We start from the raw sequence: 22,807 nt of genomic DNA, 5'->3' as shown, positions 1-22,807 counted from the left end.
CTTCCTACTGGTGAGGATACAAGCATATACCAACACAGCCAGTGCACGATTCTGATCTGCAGTAGGAGGAGAAAGAATTTGGAGATGTACCATGGGTAAAGGTTTTAAAGTAGAGCAATCCCTGCTGGATGCTGTTTCCAAGAACATGTGAACTAGTGCACGGGGCCGGCCACCCGGCTGCAGTGTATGTTCCAGCTGGAATTATTTCTGTTTGTAGCATTCTCAGTTTCTAACAGGACACAGGCGTCTGATTTTTATGTTGTTTCCATCCCAACTTGTGGCTTGGTACTCCTACTCCTTTCGAAACGGCCTTTTCATTTCTATTTCTGGCATGCTCCAATTCTTGGTTAACTCTTCCATTGTGGCTTGTATCTTTCTGTTCATCTGTTGGTTCATTTCTTCACTTTGCCCCGGGGTTCTCAGCATGCTCCAATGTGTTTCTTCTGTGTGGTTTAACTAAAGACTGTTGCTCTCAGCCTCGCGCTTCTGTTTGCTATTTCTTCTGATTCTTTGGACGATTTTCAATTGAGTGGCAGTTTCTTTTATGCTCACAACAGCTAAAGAGCCTGGTAAGACTTACCTGGATGTTCTACTGGAAATAAAGCATCAACGAGGCTGCAGGGGTTTCCCCTCAGAATCTAACCAGGTATCTTTTTTTATTTTTTATTTTTTATTTTTATTTTGCAATACAATTCAGTTCTACATATCAGCCACAGATTCCCTTGTTCTCCCCCCTCCCGCCCCCCTCACATTTCCCCCATCCCACCCCCCATTCCCACCTCCTCCAGGGCAAAGCCTCCCCCGCGGACTGAGATCAACCTGGTAGACTCAGTCCAGGCAGGTCCAGTCCCCTCATCCCAGGCTGAGCCAAGCGATCCTGCATAGGCCCCAGGTTTCAAACAGCCGACTCATGCAATGAGCACAGGACCCGGTCCCACTGCCTGGATGCCTCCCAAACATATCAAGCCAATCAACTGTCTCACCCATTCAGAGGGCCTGATCCAGTTGGTGACCCCTCAGCCATTGGTTCATAGTTCATGTGTTTCCATTTGTTTGGCTATTTGTCCCTGTGCTTTATCCAACCTTGGTCTCAACAATTCTCGCTCAGATAAACCCTCCTCATTCTCGCTAACTGGACTCCCAGAGATCCACTCGGGGCCTAGCCATGGATCTCTGCATCCAGATCCCTCAGTAGTTGGATGAGGTTTCTAGTACGACAATTAGGGTGTTTGGCCATCCCATCACCAGAGTAGGTCAGTTCGGGCTGTCTCTCAACCATTGCCAGCAGTCTTTTGTGGGGGTATCTTTGTGGATTTCTGTGGGCCTCTCTAGCACTTTGCTTCTTCCTATTTTCATGTGGTCTTCATTTACCATGGTCTCCTATTCCTTGTTCTCCCTCTCTGTTGTTGATCCAGCTGGGATCTCCCGCTCCCCCAAGCTCTCTTTCCCTCGACCCTCGCCCTTCACTACCCCCACTCATGTCCAGGCTGTTCATGTAGATCCCATTCCATTTCTCTGTCATTGGGCGATCCCTGTGTCTTTCTTGGGGTCCTGTTTTCCAGGTAGCCTCCCTGGTGATGTGAGTAGCAGTCCAGTCATCCTTGTTCCACATCTAGTATCCTCCTATGAGTGAGTACATACCATGTTTGTCTTTCTGAGTCTGGGTTACCTCACTCAGGATGATTTTTTTCTAGATCCATCCATTTGTCTGCAAACCTCATGATGTCATTGTTTTTCTCTGCTGAGTAGTATTCCATTGTATATATGTACCACATTTTGTTTATCCATTCTTCAGTTGAAGGGCATCTAGGTTGTTTCCAGGTTCTGGCTATTACAAACAATGCTGATATGAACATAGCTGAACAAGTGCTCTTGTGGTGTGCTAACCAGGTATCTTGATGAGTGTGTGCCGGCCCCAAGTGGCAAGTGACTGGGCCCGTGACAGACTGTTGCCCATCAGCAGCTCTGCTCCACACCTACTTCCTCTCAGGCGTAGATGGAATAAAGCACACAGTATAGTTGATTCACATAAACTGGGAGTGTTGGCACATGCCTGCCACCCCATTACAGGAGACTGAGTCTGGAGTGTTGTAAGTTGGAGCTAAGCATGGGATACCTGCTGAGTTTCACGTCACTGTCTTAGTTCCTTCTCTATTGTTTTGAGGAGACATCGTGACAGAGGCAACTTATGAAAGAAACAAGCATTTTGTTGGGTGTTTGTTCTCAGTTTCATAGGTTGAGTCCTCGTCATCATAGCAGGGATCATGGTAGCAGGCTGGTAGACATGGTCCTGAGCAGGCAGGCAGGCATGTCGCTGGAGCTGTAGCTTCGAGCTTACGTGTTGAGACAACAACCAGGATGGAGAAGGAGCCAGAGCCGCCTTCTCCACCCCCCCCCCCAGGAATGGTGTGAGCTTTGAAACCTCAAAGCCCACTCCCAGTGACACATCTACTCCACCAAGGCCATAACTCTTCACCTTCTCAAACAGTCCCCCAACTGGAGCCAAGTATTCAAACATACGAGTCTGTACTCATTCACACCGCCACAGCCACCTTGCTGATGTAGTGAGAACATATCTCAAAAACACTCCCAACACTCATGACAACCAAGGGAAGCCCAACCCACCAAAGCTTCCCAAACCTGACCACCAAACTCACTGCTGGAAAAACCCAGATCTACTGTCCTCACATCCTCCTACGTGTCTGACTCCCACCAAACCACACGAGAGAAAGCATCACAGAAGTGGTCTGAGGATGGATGTGATGGACGGAGAATTCTGTGTGAGCCTAGAGAGATATGGGGGCCAGGGCCAGATCCACCACTGACTGTGACTGGTCATTAGTAGCCACCTCTCCAGGCCTGTTTCTCTAAACAATGTTTTCACTGCAGCAGCAAGTGTTGATGGCTGGAGAATTGTGTGATTTCAGCTGAGGTGAAAAGGTTGTACTGTCCCTCAGGCAACCATATAGCCAGCACAGAATCCTCCTCAGCGCTGTGTCTCTCCCTCTAGATGCTGCACATTTTATCGGGGCTTCATGTAGGCGTAAAGGAGCAATAAATATCCAAAAATATAGAAAAGGTACAGAACTCAATAGTAAAGGAAACTCACAGATATCCCTGTTTGCAAATGGACTAAGGACCTGTGTAGGCATTGTTAGAAATGAGATGTCCAAATGGCCACCAATTATAGACAAAGGTCCTTGGCAATAATAATCGTCTGGAGAATGTGAATCACATTCACAGGGAGAGGTCATCTCACCTTTTTGTGTTGGGCTTACTACGAGAGATGGGAGTTAGTGTCAACAAGGAGCAGCGTTACCCCTTGTCCAATATTGTTAAAGTGTGAGTCCAAACAGCGGCGATGGAAACCACTGCATGTGTTTCCAAACATCCAAATCAGAACCACCGTGCCTCTTAACTGTACCTGCACTGGTGGTATCCCGTAAGACCTTGAACCAGTCACCCGAGCAGTATCTGCATTCCCACGTTGACTGAAGCATCACCTACAGTACCTGATCCAGGGACATAATCTAAATGTCTGCTCGTGGATAAATAGATCTGGAATAGAGGTGCATCTGAGGGCAAACCCTGCAATTACAGGCACTTGGGAGGCTGAGCCAGAAGGATAACAAGTTGATGACTTCCCTGTGCTACAGAATGAGCTGAAACACAAATGGTGTGCAAATTAGTGAGATACAGTTACATTTCTTTCAGCTTGAAAATGGTCTGGGAATAGAGCCAACTGAGAGAGCATTTACTTACCAAGTGTAAAGACTGACGTTCAATCCACAGCATCTGCAAAAAATACTCCTCTCTATGCGCACAGATGTATGTACACACAAAATGAAACATCATTTTGCCACAGACAGACAGAAATCTTGGCAGGCCTGAGAGTTGACTGTTGTTTACAACAACATGGGAACAGTGAAACAAAAGAATGTGTTACCTGCTTTCACAAGAGAAGGAATGCATAGAGAAGTGGATGCCAGCAAAGTGGGGGTGCGGTGGGGATGGCAAGTGGGAACGTGCCCGTATAAGTGACAGCCTAAGGGCACAAGCTTACTTTTTATTATAAGAATATAATGTATTCCTTGGTGATCCTACTTTGTTAGCATGTATAGTTATACGTTGTCTGTGTGCTCTATGTGATGTATGAAGTGGATAATAAGGTTGTGTTAGCTGTATAGAACTTATTTACCCACATCAACACGGACTATTTTGGTTCCTATATGATACAAAATTATAAATTTAAATCTATATCAAACACATATGTTCAACACATATGTGTTTAAGACTTCACAGCATACTGGAAATGTGCATGGTGGAAGATCTTAAATGCTTTTACCACAGAAGAATAATGTGACTCTGGAGGGTGACTGATGTGCTATTTAGCTTGATGATGGTAGGTAGTCATTTCCCAATGTGTCACATACTAACTGCGTACAATTTTATTTTGAGTTTTCCTTCGAGAAAGCTAGGGGGAACATATCCACACAGCTGTGAGAACCCCTGGATAAAACTCCTCAAGTGCTGGGCCCTAAGAAGTGCTCACTCTTGCACAGGACCATGCCCTGGTTCCCAGGCTAGGAGAATAGCAGTGTTATTGGTGAGAGTACGTGAGTCACTTGTGAGTGTGTGGGGAGGGGCAGAGGACAGTATCCTCTCCTGTGAAGCCATGACTCTATGGCTCTGTAGACTGGGAGGCAGGAGACAGGTCCACCAAAGCCTAGAATACAACAATGGTTCTCAACCTTCCTAATGCTGCAACCTTTTAATACAGTTCTTCGTGTTGTGGTGACTCCAACATAAAGTTATTGGGTTGCTACTTCATAACTGTAATTTTACTACTATTATGAATCATAAATATGTGATATGTAGGATATCTAAAATGCAACCAGAAAGGGATCGCGACCCACAGGTTGAGAATTGCTGGCCTAGAAGGACCGTGATAGGTGATTGTAGCAAGAGTTGAGATCAGCAGCAGAGTACATCCTTTGGAAAACAAAACGTAGTCCTGAAAATACCAGTGAGCACCTTGTGGGCAGTGGGCAGGTAGTTCTATGGCCATGGTTACAGTCAACTTGGAAGGTATTGGTCAGAATGGGTCCTCTGGTAAGAGGAGCCGATCGATGTGAAGGCTCCTCATGGCTCAGTCCAGCTGCCGTTATCCACCTCTGCTTCTGGATTTCTAGTGCAGCTACTGAGTGGAACCAAATTTCACCAAATATTTCAATAGACATTCATTGTTTAAACACACACACACACACACACACACACACACACACACACACACAGAGGGACATGCAGAAGTTTACAAACTAAGAAGGCATAACCACTGGGCAGACTGTCTATCTCCTGGGAGTTGAAACTTCTAAGCCCTGCATGTGAGGTTCAATCAGGACTGGGCAAGTGATGACGTGGAGCTCACCTTCCCAGCTGAGTTTGGGTCTGAGTTAGTTACTTTTTTGTCAACTTGACACAAGCTAAGATCATCTGGGAAGAGGAAACCTCAGTGGAGGAAATCCTTCCATCAGAGTGGTGTGCATGTTTTGTGATGATCGATTGATGGCGGAGGACCCAGCCCACTGGGCTGGTGCCGTCCCTGGGCAGGTGGCCCTGTGTTCTAGAAGAAAGTAGGCTGAGAAGGCCATGAGAGCTAGGCAGTAAGCAATATTTCTCTATGGCCTCTGCTTCACTTCCTGCCTCGAGTTCCTGTCTGTCTTCAACAATTATAGGACCCTAAGCTGTGGGATGAAACAGGCCCTGTCTCCCCAGCTTGCTCTAGGTCCATGGTGTTAATAGCACAGGGACCAAGTCAGTAGAGAGAGGACTGGTGGGGAGGGATGATGCTCAGGCCCTCAGACGTGCCACAGAAAGATCATCTCTAAGTCATTGATCACACTGGGATTAGCTACTTGGTGATGGTTAATCTTCACTGTCCATCTGACTGGATTTGGAATCCACTGGGAGACATATCTCCAGGGTGTCTAGGAGGATGTTTCCAGAAACATTTACATGAGGAGAGAAGGGCTCGCCATGAGTGTGGACGATGTCGTTACATGCACTGGTTTCCAGGGTTGAATAACAATGAAAATACAAAGGCCAGTGTCTCCTGCTGCATGCATTCTGGTTTTCCCACTGTGGAATCTCGGCTGCCTGCTGCTGCCACTATGAACCTGCCACCTTCCCCTCCAGCGTGAATTGGACCCGTTTAATCTGTGAGCCGAAAGAGAGTCTTTTTGTGGCTTGTTTTTGAAAGAAACGAAAACATAAGCAATACAAATTCCAACCATTCTCTCTCTGTGGCTCCCACCCTGGCTGTCCTTCAGAAATAGAGGAAAGGGCCTTGGGCCTTGAAATGCTGCTGTCTGCCTGTACACTACCTGCCTCTCTGAGAAGACCTTCCCTCTCTCACAAGGAAGGACAATGCTTTCTCACGGCTGGCCCTGGCCATGCATTTTTTCACTCCATCAGTCTGAAGCATACAGGAGCCTGTGTAATTTAAAGGGCGAGGGGTATTTGTGTTTTTCTGTATCTTATTTATGTTCTCCTGTAGCAAGTATGCATTTCAGAGTTCCGTAAAACTGCCCAGCGACTCCTCCACCTGAGGGTAAAAGATGAGCTCTGCTTCATCTCCCTTGCAGCCTGGCCCTGGAAAACTGTTCCAGTGCCTTTCACAGTCCCCCTAGGGAGCCAAGAACCCCTCATCACAGGGAGAGTAACCTTGTGTAGTGGTGACAAGGTTGTCTCTTGGTGGCTCTCTTGGCTCAAGGAGCTGTGGGTGATTGGGTACTGTTTGTGAGCACCAAGCCTAAAGCCCTTTAGAGGCTCCACAGAGTCTTTGTGTGTGCCCCTGTCCCACCTCTTCAGAAACTCTGCTCAAGCTTTCTCAGCTATGAGAGCTGCTGAACAACAGTGGAGAGAGGCCTACAAGTCTCCTCCTGGCTGTATGGAAGTGTGCGGGTCAGAGCTGCCAGCTGTGAGGAAAAAAAAACTGTTGACTGGAGACCAATTGCAACAAAGACCCCCCAACGGAGCAAGCATCATTGCCTCAAGGGGGAACATGAAGCCCTTGGAGTACTCCGAGAGATACTTGCTTTCCCCTCCAAGATATCCCCATCCCCACCCGTCACCAAAACATCATCCCCAGCACATCTTAAGTTGATGTCAATATGGAGTATGAAGAAAATATCATGAAGCCAAAACATTGTAAAGCACACCGGCCTTTATTTCAACCTCATTAACAAGATTCTTGGGAGAGGAGGGGCCTGGACAGCAGAAGGTCTTGCTCTCTGTCGTGGCCCCGTGTCTCAGACTCACGTGGACTCAGCCTCGGAATGAGCGGCGTCCTCGCCTAAGAAGGAAAAAGAGACACAAGTGGACCCCCAGGAGCCCTGTGGGAACTGAGGGGAGGGCTGGGGTGCTCTCTGGGGGAGAGGAAGGGGACATCCTGGCCTGCTGTGAGTGATGAGAGAGGCAGGGGCAGACTCAGAGCCCTCACCTGAAGAACTTGGACACACGAGCCAGGGCTCTCTGGAACCGGCCCTTCCAGGTCCTTCTGGGACGAGCAGCCTCCCTGGTTCCTCTTGGGTCATTGAATACGTTCCCCATGGTGTGAGGAAAGACCACCCCTTCCGGGCAGTATTGTTGGCTTCTCAGAGTCTGAAAAAGAGAGTTGAGGCCTCATCTTTGCGGCCCCTCATGGCTGCTGTCTATCACCCCACTGGGCTACTGTGATGTGCACTCCTGGTTGAGGTGTTGAGGATGGAGAAGTGGGGAGGCCTGCTCTGACCAACCCAGCCCCCCTGAAGGATGTTCCAGACCACATGGAAATGAGACTGCCCAGCAGGTAGGAAGAGGGAGATGAAGACCATGCTTCCAAGAGAGTGTGTGATGGCATGAGGGACACCCCCCTCCAGCACTTCTTTGCAGAGATCTCCTGAGCTCCCACTATGCTGGCTGCAGAGTTGGAGGCCGGCCACCTGCATCGCCCTAAGCCCCGCCCCCTCCATGGCCCTAAGCCCTATTGCTGCTTCCTTGGTTCCTGCCTGCTTCAGTTCAGTACATTGTGCTCAACCAGTGGATACATTTCTGGTGTGTGGCCTGTGTCCCAAATCCCGCCCCTCGGAACTTTCTTTGTTTCTTCCTTTGCTTTTTATCTTCACTCTGGCCAGATCAGCAGCCTGAACGCAAGTTCTGCTGGCTGAACTGAAAATGCAGAGGTCTTCGGTTATACGGTGAGTTCTCCTTCCGTGGGGTTTCCACGGACAAAAGTGCTCACGAAGCCTGCCTGTGGTAGCCGCATTGAGTTAGGACTGAGATGTTTTTCAATGCCCTCACAAGGTGCATGGCCCAAATGGTTCATAAAACCCGAGAGCAAGGGCTGGCCTTGGCGCCCTAAGGCCAGAAGGCCTGGACCCTAGTTTTTCTTTGTGAGGGGTTTGCTCTGCACAGGTTACCTGCATATCTGCTCCTAAGTGCTTCTGGTGAACGATGGAAAGTATTTGGTGGCCTGCAATGTGCAGGAAAGTCGTCAGGGGTCCAGACATAGGTTTTTAAATTTAGCACTTTACACTTAGAATTGTGATTGTTATGGGTTATGTCCTGCACGTTGTTGGAGCCATTGACCTTTGTTTGCTTCTTTTTCCTTAAGGGCATCCACTTTTTTTCTGTGTCATTATTGTGTAATTATGGTAGAGCCTTGTTGTGCTGTTCGTGGCCTTCCTTCGATTTCAGTGCTGTGTGTGTCCTGTCCTAAGGTGACTCCGTGCCTTGGTGCTTACCACCATGTTGTAGGATGATAGCGAATTTCCAGAGTTCAGTCCTCCATCTTTGTCCTCATCCAAATGTCATTAGCCATTTTGTGTCGTATGCATTGCTAGAGAACTTTGAGCAATAACTTTTCCTTTTATTGATGATTACAGAGTGGAAATCCTGACCTTTTGAATGTTTTGATCAGTGAGCACAGTATACCTTTCAGTGATTGTTCCAATATTCTTAACAGATATTTTCTTTATTTTAGTATTATTAAAGATGTCATTTTAAACACTTTGAGCCTCCAGTTAATTATTTCTAATATATTGAATTTTAGTGGGTTTGTGCCTACTAAATTTTCTGTTCAAATACCTTGTACAGCATTTCAAACATTTACAGATGACTTTTATCCAGAATGTGAAGTATTTTCTGTATCAAATATTATGTCACTTTTAAAGGAAGAAAATCCCGAGATTTTTTTCAATGAAATGCAGTTAAGCATTCATAATTGATCAAAGTGCAGAAAACATTGTTTTTGGAAAGTTCAGCCATAAATGGGACATTTGTATCATATGCTCCCCTTTCCCTCCACTCCTTCCCCCACTCCCCTCTTCCCTGTCCCCCACCCCACCAAGGTTCAGAGAATACTTGAAAGAGGAGGCAGGGATATTTTGAGACTAAACGTCAGGAAAGACCAGGGCAAAACAGTGTCTTCTGCTCTTGACGGGACCACTGTACTTGTGAACTCATAGCACAGATCTTGCAGACTATCAAGCCAGTCACTAATCTAGCATGATTGGGCGAGGGGGTCATGAGTCTCCACACCTACCTGAGGACTTATGGACAGCTGATAGCCCTGGGGGCTAGGGAGAATTGGCTTTCTCTAAAGTGTGGCCTCAGTGAGTCAGCCATGCTCCTGTGGATGGTGCCACACTCAGGATGGCACATGGCATCTTGGTGGATGGTTAAAGAAGAAGAAAGAGGACACAAAGTTTGGAGGGTGGGAAGGTAGATGGTGGACATAGGAAGAGTTAGGGGAGGAGCGGGTGTGAATAGGTTAAAAAATGCATTATATTAACATGTCTCACAAGGTTGATGAAAATACTATACACAGAAAGAGGACATGGTGGGGGTGGGGGTGGGTCTGGGAGGAACTAGGGGAGGAGTCAGGTAGAATATGATCAAAATACATTGTGCGCATATATGAAATTATCAAAGAATTAATAAAAATATTATAGTAAAGTACATAACTAAAAGACAGTCTTTTACTTCCTCTCTTTCAATCTATATGCCTTTTATTCATTTTGATGGGTTTTTTTGTCCCTATGTGCCAGCTATGGCCTAAAGTTTAATGTGTGCATATGGTTAGAGGTCTGTATAGAGAGATATTGTGGCTCATTTCTGAATTTTTGGTTGGAGTATTCTAGTCTGTCTTTTCAGTATCACGTGTTTTCTGTCATCAACACAATCTAATTCATGGACACATGTGTATAGACTTACATACACCCAAGTGGAAGAGACAGCATTCAGAGAAAGAAAAGAAACTAAAGGTGGTGGAAACGAGAGTAATGAAGGAAAGTAAAGATGAATGTCATGTTTTCTCATGTGTAGAGTCTACATTTAAGTGTGTGTGTGTGTGTGTGTGTGTAACGTGAAAGTAGAAGAACTGTTTGTGTGTAAGAAGAGGACTGGGTGGAACATGAGTAATGGAGGGCAATGGAGGTATGTATGAGTAAAGTACAGTGGTAAACATGTGTGAAAATGTCATAACTAATCCATCATTTTGAATATTAAATAAAAATTATAAAAATAATATTAAGATTATATATATTATTGAAAAAGAATTATTTATCTTTTCACCAGTAAGTATGTTTCTAGCGTAGCCAAGGCTGGCCTCAAACCTGTTGGAATCCAGTTGTCTGAACCTTCTGAATGCTAGGATATAGGCATATGCCACCAGACCCTGCTTTAGTATTGGCATTTAAATGGAAATTGTCTTGCATTCCTAGGGTAAACTATGCTTGATATTGGGTATTTTTCATCCATTCTTGGATTCAAATTGCTAAAATTTCATGAGAGAGGTTTGCATCTAATGTTCATAAGGAATACTGGCCAGTAATTCTTCCTATACCATCTTTTACTTCTTCTTAAAAGTAGTGTTGAACTTGTTAACTAAATTGGGAAGTTCTTTCTTTCACTTTCTAAAAAAGCTCTTGTCAGATTGCTGTAGCATTTTGTTCATTGGACATAATTAAATACCAGTTATGCTTGAGGCATTTACTGAGCCAATGAATAACGTATGACATTTCAATGAGGCAAGTTATAATGACTGGTGCAACTTGGGAGACTCAGCCTAGTCCCAACACACCAGCAGATTGCTTGTTCAAATAAGGGGATAAAAGCATTTTTGCCTCTTAAGTCTTGGGAGTGTCAAAATTGTGCCTTATTTTCCTGTGTGTAGTGTCTGGGAAAGGAAAGGATCAAGCTTCTGCTATATGTAACTAACATTAGGTCTTCAATCCCCCCTGCTTTAGGGAACTACGTAAGGCCTTGTCTGTTGTGAGTGCCTCCAAGAAGAAGCAGGGTATACTGATAAAGAGACGCCTGCTTCGGAGACAGAGAAGGATTATGGCTGCTGCCCCTAAATCGCACATTCATGTCAAGAAATTGACTGTGGAAGAAGGAGTTTGCAGTAAGTGTCTTTCACTAGATAGGGGACCTGAACTTGGGGAAGAAGCATGAGTATTTCTGTTACTAGTCCCATCGCTGACTTGCAGTGTGACCTTTAGCAAGAACTCTCTGGTGTGTAAAAAAAGAATCATTGTCAGGTACCAAGTGTTTCCAGGAAGGAATGATTTGGCAAGGCATTGGGGAGCCGAAAAGTTCAATAATAACATGAGGCTTCAGTGTGGGTATGGGGTGTTTTATAAAGGAGATGGTAGGGGAGGAAGTCTCAGTCCAAATGTGACTATTATTTTATAGCTGGAAAGAACACTGTACGTCAGCTCCAGGCCCAGGTTGACACAGCAACCCAGGAGGTAAGAAGAGCCTGTTGCCCAAGGGGGATTTCCCCATCAGCCATTGCCCACACCCTTTCTACTATATCCCGAAGACAGTTTCCATTTCTAACCCTATGACCTACTCCTCTTGTGGCACTGGAAAAATCACTTCTCCCTGGACCTCAGTATTCTCAAATCAGAGTAAAAGGTAAGGCTGGATGGTCTTCAAGGTTTCCACAGCTCTGAATTCTGTGTTCTTATTTTCATACAAAACTATACTCATCCTTTATCTCTCTGTGAACATCTGGGTGCTTGATCCTCATTTTTTATCTCTGCCCCTTCAGGAAAGTTCTCAAGGGCCTGTGCTGCTGAGTCAGCTCCCAGAACCAACATCTGTGCCGTATACTCCAGAGACCATGGGGCAACAACTGACGGTTTCCCTTTCTGGGGAGCCCCATGGGCCCTCTGCCATGGCAAGCATGTGAGTAGGACCAGGAACACCGAATGCACTGCGTTTGCAGATTTCCAACCTTGCGCCTAGTGCCATGGGAGCTAGTAGCATCAGGAGGATTGACAACAGGAAGAAGGAAGCAGACGAGTAGGGGAAGGAGAAATCAGCAAGAGCAGAGGACTCTCAGCTTTGACAATTTCTATCCATGAGGGTCTGGACAAGTGAATATTTTTCCAAGTCTCTGTGTTCCCAGCAAGCGTGTTGGTGAACATAGTCTACATCTTAGTACGAACACAAGGTGTACCACATAGTAAGCCTTCAAAGTGTTGAGAATGTCATTACTTTTTGACAGATGGAAAAGGAAGGTCCTGTTGAAATCTGGGAGCGTTATAAGGAGGGCCACAGGGCCTCAGGGGAATGAACAAAGGACAGCAGGAAAGAATCGCTAGAGGTGAACCTGAATTGTCTTTCATGGCCAGAGGGGATTGGGTAAAGAGGAGGCAAGATGCAACTACTGAAAAGGGATGGTACTCACATGCCTTAGCCACTTTCAGACTAAAACACAGACACTGCGCTTCCTCATCCTCATCTTCACGGTAGCCCAGGGAGGAAAAAGCCAGCACAAAGTATTGTCTCTGAGATGCAGTAAAAGAGGGACTAAAAGGAAAATGAATCAACCAATAGAAAGGGCTTGCCCAAAGCCTGAGGATAAATATCCATGCAATCATTTGGATTCCCAAATCTTGGTATTGCAAATACCTGCTACTCTGTCTACTGGTAGTATATTTCCACGAGAACTTTTAATCCCCTAGCCCTTCCTCTTCTTCTTCCAGGTACCCAAGCCTGATTCTTCAGCCCTGTGCCACTGCTGACTCTATGCTACTGCAGCCACAGGTCCTGGCAAAGACATGGGATTCAGAACAGTGGGAGGCAATAAGCTTTGGAGACATGGACACAAGTAGACTGGGCAGGGCGAGGGGCAGCTGGGAGAAACTGGGTGCTAGAGGGTCACTTGTCATAGAAGAGGACACACGTTGCCCTAGTCTTCATTCTCTCACACCCTCTCTCCTGCAGAGCCCCAGTGCCTCCAACCAGGCTTCGGTTTCTGCTACCTTGGAGTGGCAGGAGATGCTGGAGGCTGCTGAAGCTCTGCTGGCTCTGAAGAATTCTTCGCAGACACGTCACCAGCCCTGTGGCATGCCAGGTATGTAAGGGTATTTGGCAGATGGGAAGCTGTGTGATGACATCACCAGCCCTGTGGCATGCCAGGTATGTAGGGAAGCTGTGTGAGGAGCTATAGGAACCCAGAGTTGGTGGTTTGAACTGTCTTGGAGCCAAGCACTCAAGTTCCTAAGACTGACTTGAGAGATGATGCCTAGGGGCTACTCAGTGACTCTTCAGGTTACCAAAGGTTTTACTCTATAAAAATTGTCCAGTGCGCTGACATCAAGAAACAGGTAGGCTGAGGTCCCTGAGATAGCAAAGTCGTGCTCCAGGGGAGAAAGGTATATCAAGTAGAAAGAATAGAACTGGGTATAATGGTTCCCAATGCATGGTTGTGTCCCAGTGTAGACTGAGATGGACTGGGAGGACATGCACAGGGGATAAGGGTCTGAAATGGAACAAGATCATGATGATGACTTCAGGGAATTCCCCATGTAGATACAGAACCTAGACACCCTTATCAGGCTGAATTTTGCCAGTGAATTTCATTGGCCAACACAAAACAGGAAAGGCTTCATGAGATCAGAGGAGTATTATTATATGGCCGGGGAGGCTGAGATGGAGTCTGGATACTGCTGAGACAAAAACACCAATGGATATTGGTTTGTGGGTAGGAAGCCACTCTGGGTGGACATGCTGGAACAAAAGGCAATTAATAAAGCTTGAGAGATTAATTGTCACTGAGGTCTAGCAGAGTGGGTGATGTAGGCTAGGCCAGCAAATTTTCAGGGTGAGGAGATAGAGAATTTCCTCGACTCAGTGAGGATCATATCTAGAAACCCCAGGTTTGACCAAAAGGGACTGCTGCCTGAGGGACAGTAGAGCTAAGAGCAGAGATAAGGAATTCTGATGGGGATAGGGATATTCCTGGAGACCCAAGAAAAGTAAAGAGAAAGCCGAGGAGAGTATCATGTGTGTGACTTGGCTCTGATCTTTGTCTTTCTGTCTTCAGGTCCTGCTGGAGAGAGGGGACTGCAGCTGGCCAGCCCCTCTATGCCACCCAGGCCTGCCAGCTCTGGTTCGCTGCCTTCTGGACATCTCGATTGCATGTCCCTCTTGACCTAAGAACCCAGACTACGAGGCCTCGCTAGAGCACTGCCTGTTTGATTCCTGTTTCTGAACTTGCAAAATGGCTCCTGTCCAAAGTGCTTAATGTGTTTTTTAAGCATTCAGGTATTTTATAAGCTTTCAGATCCTTTTTATGATATAGGGCAATTACTTGGCTTTCCTATGTTCTTTATCCCCATCCCTTATTTCTTTGGAAGCTGGGGCTTTTTATGTGTCTTATAAAATGCTTTGTGCAATCAAATATGATCAATCAATCAATCTCTCGGTGGGGTTCTGAGTGATAGCAATGCCAGTGTTTTCCTTTGTGTGCACTTGCACACTGATCTGTGCACTACTGTACTGACATACGTATGTGGAAACATGAGTATTTTCACACTGCATATAGATTTGTGTCTACCAAAAATAAATAATTTTATAAGGCACTAAGAAGTATGGGTTGTTTGTTAAGCGGCATATGGTAAATAATCAGTTAGCTAAAAATGTCCTCTATCAAAGCATCAAGCAAGAGGCTTCAAAAGAGCAAATATCAGTCACAATGTCTTTCAGAATTGCACAGCCCCTTGGTTTGTTACCCAAGTCATCCCTGGATGAGGTTCTGCATCCTCTAACAATGTTCAAACTCAGACGGACTGAAATTTCAGCCGGACTTTGTTGATGCACTCGTTCTCCCTCTTTCTTTCCATGCCTTTCCTCATTTCATCACAAGTGATTGATGATGACACCTGTTCCTACTATGCCTTTTTATCCTGATGCTCTGTTCATCAGAATTCTGATAGTCTCCATCTGACGGTGGAAAAGTCAACATGCAAAATCAGTTAGGATATGGAGCAAGACTGAAGAACATCTCATTTCTCTTGTACTCCCTTGACCAATTACATGGATGAATGATCCCTAAGTCCTTTCATTCCCAGTGACAGATGATTAAAGTCAAGTATTTCTGAAGGAGTATGTGAGGAAGGGCCAAGGTCCTGCCATACAGTGACGCCCTCACCACGTGTTGATCCTATAGCTGAGTTATTACTTCTGCATTTGTAGGCACCACTAGGCAGTTTCCCATTCTGAGTGCACAGAGGTGTGTATGGTAAGTGCAATTCTTGTATGATTTTTTTTTTTTTGGTTTTTCAAGACAGGGTTTCTCTGTGTAGCTTTTGGAGCCTGTCCTGGAACTCACTTTGTAGACCAGGCTGGCCTCAAACTCACAGATCCACCTGCCTCTGCTTCCTGCGTGATGGGATTAAAGGCATGCGCCACCACCATCCAGGTTCTTGTATGATTTTTAAACCATTATTAGTATTTAACTTTTTATTTGAAATTTATTTAAGATTTATATTCAGATATTGTATGAAGACGACATCCAGTTATACAGATACCATGTTAAACATTTTCCAAAATAGGTGGCATTCATATTATGATAATCAAGAATACATGAACTCCAAGACCCATGAGAAGTGTAGAGGTCAGTTGAAAAGCCACAGCATATAGGTCATGATAAAAACAAGAAAGAATTCTAGCAATGGGTGTAGGAAAATTTTCGAGTATGTCTCTCTCTGCCCCTATCTCTACTATACATAATGTAGAACAAGTAGGAGAAATCTGGAACACTTAGCCCCTGTACTGGTACTGACATGGTAGATGGGCCTATGGATTCAATGGTCTGGGTTATATAGCAGCTATATGACAAACTAGTTTCTATCCTGCCTGACTTGGAAGGCTGAAGGAAATTGATTGGCCGTTGGAAGCCCCTCTCAACAGGCCAGCAACATTTAGGAGCTGCAGGTCTAAGTGCAGGTACCATGGGAACAAGAAGCTACGAGAGGTTATACAGATGACTGAGCCTCTGGTCCACTGGCGACAGTCTTCCTATATGCTAAGGCAGTGTGCAGTCTTGGAAAAGTGTTCTCTTTAAACCCTCAAATCCCAACACAACATGAAAAGGCATATATATCAACAATTTCAAAAACAAATTAAAACTCCAGAGGTTACACTGAAAGAAACTCAGGACCAGGAGGGCCATCAGAAAGAATTGAAAAAAATCACCATAACCACGTTTGCTAAGTTAGACGAGAACACAGATAAATAGTCAAAACAACGTTCAAAGTAACAAAAAATGGAGACAGAAGTCCAATTTTGAAGCCTCACATCTGATATTTTTGTTTTGCATTTTCATTAGATCTTTTTATTTTATTAATTTTATTTTATGTGTGAGTGTTTTGCCTGATTGTATTCTTATGTTCCACATCGGTGTTTAGTGCCCATGGAGCTTCAAAAGATGGTAGGAGTTCCCCTAGAACTGGAGTTACAGATGGTTGTGAGCCTCCATGTGGGTGATGGGAACCAAATGCAGGTACTCTGCAAGAACAGGTGTCTTCTCTCCAGGCCCTACACTTTCTGATTTTAAACCACAGTATAAAGTTAGTTATCCCAATATTCTGGTATTGGGCATACAAAAAAGACAAACAGTCCAGGAGAATACCATAGTGTCCAGAAATAAATCTCCATCCATATGGTTAAGTGACCTTTGACAGGGGTGCCAAGCCCAGTGGATGAGGGACAGTCCTGCCTCAATAAGACACATTGGAAACTACATAGAGAGAATGCAGTTGGTCCATTACATCATCTAAAAATTACCTAAAAGGAATTAAGACACAAGAAGGAAAAAAAAAGTTGCTGAGTTTAAATTTGTCTGCCTTTTCTCAGAACAAGATGAAAATGAAATATTCCTGCTGTTTTCATATCAGGCCATCTTTGATTATTGAAACCGTTGCTTTAGAAACAATTTAATTTGTGATCAATTGTGATTGAAATAAACTATTTTATAATAGTTTCATATTTACATAATACTTAATAGTACAATGACTCTCCAAATTTGTATAGCAGTTGTATCACTTTTGAAGTAATGTTCACACATATCCATGTATGGGTATTGATCACTTTGTCTGCAAATGGAAGAACAATTTGAATTATTAATTTAATACCTGTGTAAAGCAAGCAGAACAAAACAATACAAGATATAGCATCAATATATGTGGGTTAAGATCCATACCAATAAGAAATGCACCTTTCAGAAGAACACACACAAACAAAACATTAGAAATGTAAATCTTGACACACTTACACATCTATTACAAGAGAATGGAGCAGTGAATAATAGGGAATCAATAAATAACTAAAGTAAAAGATTACATTACACAGTTTGACTACAACCCAATGAAGCACATAAATTATTAGTTTTAATCCAGTCCTTAAATTTTGAAGCCTTGGAATCCAAGAAAGCAGGCAACAGAAAAATCCAGAATTGGAATTCTTCACTGAGCATCGGTTGATCATGTAATTTAGATCATTTTCCCCACTGAGGCAACCCATACACAGGCACTGCTAAAAATGACAGGTAGTAAAAACTCCCCAGGTGAAGATCTGGAGAGGTAAACTGCAGAGGTAAACAGATGCACGTCAGGTGCATTCTAGGTATTTGATAAACTGAGGACCTGATAGTGTTCCATGCACCCTCTTGAGGCCAGTAAGACAAAGGAGGCTGAGCCTGCCTGCGCTCTACTGGACAGCAGGGAACACAGAGGGGACATAGCCTATTCACAGGAGCAGCACTGGGAATCGAGGTGGATCTTAAGAACTTCATCTTTGATGTCATATGAAAGTGATAAAGCTGTGGCCCCAAATCCACAGGAAGCAACAGCTGAACATCTCTAGACGAACTGAAAAAATAAGCAAACCTTCAATAACGTTTATATGTTGTATTAATTACTTTTCTGTTGCTATGATAAAACACCATGACCAGGGAATTTAGAGAAGAGTGGGTTTATTTTGGCGTGTGGGTCCAGAGGGTTAAGAGTCTATTATGGCAGGGAAGCATGGCAGCAAGCAGTTGGCCTGGCAGCTGGATCAGGAAACTGAGGGCTCACATCTTGATCTATAAGGAAAAGCAGAGAAAGCAAACTAGAAATGGCCTGAGTCTTTAAACTCTCAAAGACTGCCCCCAGTGACATACTTCCCCCAGCAAGGCCACACTTCCTAAAACTACTGAAACAGTGCCATCAACTGGGGACCAAGTGTTCAGATGCTTGAGACTATGGGGGGACATTTTTCATTCAAACCACGGCATTCCATTCCCTGGCCACCATAGTCCTGTGGGCATATAATAATGCAAAATTCATTTTGTCCAATTTCAAAGGTCCCCACAGCCTTCTACAGTCTCAACACTGTTAAAAATCCAAAGTCTCTACTGAAATTCAAGGCAATTTCTTAATTGCACCCCTGTAAAATAAAAAAAGTAAACTACATATTTCCAATATAAAGTGCCACAGAATGTACATTGCTATTCCAAAATGGAGGACTGGGAGCAGAATAAAGAAATACTGGATCAAAGCAAGACCAAAACCCATCAGGGTAAATGTCAAGTCCTGTAGCTCCATGTCTGATGTTGAGACTTTAATTTCAAAGGGTTAGATGGCCCTACTCCTTCAACTTTGCTGTCCACAACATACAAATCTTTTTGGGACTGGTCCCTATGTTCAGCTCTCTTTGGCCGATATCTCGCAGCTCTAGCATCTCCAGCATCTTGAGATCTCCATCACAACCAATGCTTTAGGTTCACAGATTCACCTAATGGCTTCTCAGGCCTCCATGAAAAGATTCCACTGCCACATATTGCCTGGACTCAGTGAAACCATGGAGGAACATTCCAAAACCCCTTTAATTTTGTATCCTTCATGACTTTAAAGCCAGCATCACATGGACAACACAGCCAAGTTTAGGTGTCATCTTGGGTTGAATGAAATGCTGAAACTGTTAGAAGAACACATAGACATCACCCTACAAGATGTAGGTATAGGAAGGGACTTTCTCAATACAACTCTATTTCCTCAGGTATTGGAGCCAACAATTGACAAATGCGACCTCATAATACTAAAAGGCTTCTGTACAATAAAGGAAATAATCTAGTAAATAGGAAGTCCCTAGAATGGGAGAGAATCCTTGTTTGTTACATATCTGATAGAAGATTACTATCCAGGATATATAAAGAGCTTAGAGCCAAGAAAACAAATGGACTATGGTTCCAAACAATTCTCAAAAGAAGAATAACAGTGGCTAAGAAATATCTTAGCAATTATGGAAATGAAAATTAAAACTACTTTGAGATTTCATCTTACTCCAGTCAGAACAGTTAAGGTAAAAAATAACTGACGGCAAATTCTGTTGAACACATGGGGGATCAGGAGCCCTCATTCATTCTTAGTGGAATTGCAAATTGTTGCCGCCTATCTGGACATCAGTGTGGATAATTCTCAAACACTAAAAACAAACCTACCAAGTGACCCAGCTATACCATTCCTACATATGCCCGCAGGACTGGACATTTTACTCCACAGACACTTTGCAGCTATGTTCATTTCCACTCTATTTACAATAGATAAGAAATGGAAGCAATTTCAATGTGGTTCAACTGATAGATGGCTAATGGAAATGTGGTGCACATACACTACGAGATATTATACAGATGTAAAGGAAAATGAAATTTGCAGGTAAATGGATGGATCTAGAAAATATTATATTGAGTGAGGTAACCCAGGCCCAGAAATAAAAGTGCCACATGTTCGCTCTTATTTTTGCATCCTAGCTCTAAATCTTTAGATGTGAGTATAGCAGTTGGAGTAACAGCAAAAAAAAAGTGTGAAAAGGGCTCATGGGGGCAGAGAGCTCTACAAAGAGAAATAATAGGACATAGGTGCTATGAAAAAGGAAATGGGAAAAATGATGGGGGATGGGAGGGCAACATGGAGAGAGAGGGAAAGACATGGAGTAAAAAAACACTAAAGTTGCTTTAAAAGACTATAGGAAATCATATTATTTTATGTTTACTTAAAATTTTCCACACATATGCACATACATATAAAGTTATGCCACTTGGGGATGACAGTGTTTCCTTAAGAATTGTTAATTATGTAATTAAAAAAAAACTGTGCCAGGCATGTGAAACTTCCTTTTGAGTTGTTGGTCAGGGGAGTCCAAAATTATAAGATATGGCCATTGCCATTGGTTGCCTCCTGAAAATTGAAAGTAAGGCCCCATTACTGAAAGATAGCATATACTTTTGGCAGAGGCATTGGAGGAATCAAGATAGAACTGACATGAAAGCCCCTTCCTGAGAACTAACTCATGTATTACTGGAAGAAGTTGTGCAAGCAGCCAAGGGAGAAGAGCCATCAAAAGTTCCACCCAGCTGTAATGCCTGTGAACCCCAACAATGACCAGAACGACAAGATGTCCCCAAAGGTGCACTATCGATCATGTGGCTAACCCACAGCCATCTAATTGGACTGAAGACTCACTCAATTGGAGGGAATTTATGATTGGTTATGTAAACCTAGACCACTCCTCCTAGCTGGTGAAGCCATGAACTCTAGAAGAGAACCCATTGCTGCTACTTTTCTAAATCAGTATAATTTTAACTGCTTTCTAAATACTTACCCTCAACTATTCACAGATAAGTATAGCTCTAACTCCTCGCCAAAGAAGCTTCCCTTGCAGCAAATGGAGACCATTACAGAAAGTCACAACTGGTCAAAATGCAAAGAACAATGGAGTGTGGAGTTTCCAGTCATAATTGATACATATACATTGTGGAAGAGAATGGGGAGAGACTATAAGAGTCAGGACCAGGAAGGGATGTCTATTGTAAGACAGTGTCTTCTATGTGTGACAAGGAAGCTAATCCAGGAAATCTCAATCATATGATTACAGAAGAAGTCATAAAAATGACAACACTGATTGATATGTGAACATGAATAGGGAAATTCTCACTGTTGGAAGGTATTCACCAGGGACGACTACTTGGACATGGGTTTAAGCCAAGAGAAAGTCTTTATTAGCTGGCTGACAACTATACTGGATGTTTGGGATCCCAGTGTAGCCCCTAGTCTTTCTTAGGGTGACCTCTGAAGCACATAAACCACATTCTGGGTTGAGCTACTTCTGTTAGCAAGAACAGTTAGCCAGAAGAGAACTACACAGGCTGAAAAGAAAGGTTAGTACATTTTGAAACTTTCCCAGAACTATATGGACTTTGATGGATTAGTCCTATATTTTAGTTTATGGCAGGTGGTGCTGTCTATGTGCTGAGTTTTATGGCCTGAGTGGTACTTTCATCATGGAGTCAGTTGTGCTAAAGTCTTGGAGCCTACAAAGTGTGGGACCCTATTACATCACAAGGCTTCACCCTAGAAGAGTTACAGGTAACTAATGGTTGCAGAGAGGGAGAGTTGGTCTTCCCCAGGGCAAGACCCCCTGATAAATTATCCAATTACAAGGGGCCTAAGCACAAACACATACGAGCAAAACTAAATGATCGTAGCATGTTATATGGATAAACTTATGTGAACACACACATATAAAAAATTGTAAATAAAGAATAAGAGGCTATGAATTTGATAAGGAATAAGAGAGACACAGGAGAAGTGAAAAGGAGGGAGACAATGATGGGAACACAGTACTCACATATGAAATTGTCAAAAATTAAAATATTAAAAATATTTTTATTAGCACATTACCTCTTTTTGTATTTGTGCATTGTTTGACCTCTACACACACACACACACACACACACACACACACACACACACACTCATACACACAGGATTCCATAAAGAGACTTGACTTTTCTTTATTCAGTTTACTCTTTTTTCTTCTTTTTTATTTAAAATTTTTTATTCATTTTACATACCAACCACAGATCCCCCTCTCATCCCTCCTCCCGCTGTCACCCCAACCTCCCCCACCCAGCCCAACCCCCACCCCCTCCTCCCAAAGGGTAAGGCCTCCCATGGGGAGTCAGCAAAGCCTGGTACATTCAGTTGAGGCAGGTCCAAGCCCCCCTCCCCCTGCATCAAGGCTCAGCAAGGCATCCCATCATAGGTAATGGGCTCCAGAAAGCCAGCTCATGCACCAGGGATAGATCCTGATCCCACTGCCAGGGGCCCCTCAAACAGACGAAGCTACACAACTGTCTCCTGTATGCAGAGGGTCTAGTCGGCAGTTTACACTTTTATATCTCTTAATAAATAAGTGTATTTTACAAAGGGTGTTGATTGCATTGGGAAAGTGAAAAAAGAAAGGTCATGAATTTGAAAGAGACCAAGGAATTTCATAGAGAAGTATTTGGAGGGAGGAAAGGAAAGTTGGAAATAATTTAATTATATTATGATCTAAGAATGACCCCCATAGGGTTATATGTTGAATGTCTGGTTCTCAGTTGGTGGACTGTTTAGGAAAGATTAGTAAATAGTATGGCCTTATTGGA

The 22,807-nt window shown here is 43.9% G+C and overlaps 1 protein-coding gene and 1 long non-coding RNA gene across 2 annotated transcripts; one reads left to right on the top strand and one right to left on the bottom strand.

Annotated features, from left to right (window-relative positions):
- Positions 1-7,207: 7,207 nt before the first annotated feature.
- LOC131901806 (uncharacterized) lies at positions 7,208-7,762 on the bottom strand. The gene is made up of 2 exons (XR_009376883.1): positions 7,502-7,762; positions 7,208-7,354 (listed from the first exon to the last, which is right to left on the bottom strand). It is a non-coding gene; the product is annotated as an uncharacterized LOC131901806 (long non-coding RNA).
- Positions 7,763-8,091: 329 nt separating this feature from the next.
- On the top strand, positions 8,092-14,925 carry LOC131901805 (doublesex- and mab-3-related transcription factor C1-like). Its single transcript, XM_059252879.1, has 7 exons — positions 8,092-8,237; positions 11,289-11,446; positions 11,737-11,792; positions 12,098-12,234; positions 13,038-13,098; positions 13,279-13,408; positions 14,381-14,925. Exons 1-7 carry the CDS (start codon positions 8,215-8,217, stop codon positions 14,491-14,493), a joined length of 678 nt encoding a protein of 225 aa, XP_059108862.1. The 5' UTR covers positions 8,092-8,214; the 3' UTR covers positions 14,494-14,925.
- The last annotated feature ends 7,882 nt before the right edge of the window (positions 14,926-22,807 follow it).

This window comes from Peromyscus eremicus, unplaced genomic scaffold (genome assembly GCF_949786415.1).
Source record: "Peromyscus eremicus unplaced genomic scaffold, PerEre_H2_v1 PerEre#2#unplaced_432, whole genome shotgun sequence".
Lineage (NCBI taxonomy): Eukaryota > Metazoa > Chordata > Mammalia > Rodentia > Cricetidae > Peromyscus > Peromyscus eremicus.
The sequence above is the reverse complement of the archived record's forward strand: the minus strand, read 5'-3'. Positions and strand labels throughout refer to the sequence as shown.

What these genes read in the sequence shown, in the direction of transcription:
- LOC131901805 (XM_059252879.1), top strand. Translation starts at nt 8,215, where the DNA reads ATGCAGAGGTCTTCGGTTATACG. An exon ending in TGTGGAAGAAGGAGTTTGCA is followed by an intron (nt 11,447 to 11,736) that starts GTAAGTGTCTTT and finishes ATTATTTTATAG; the next exon opens with CTGGAAAGAACACTGTACGT. An exon ending in TTGACACAGCAACCCAGGAG is followed by an intron (nt 11,793 to 12,097) that starts GTAAGAAGAGCC and finishes CTGCCCCTTCAG; the next exon opens with GAAAGTTCTCAAGGGCCTGT.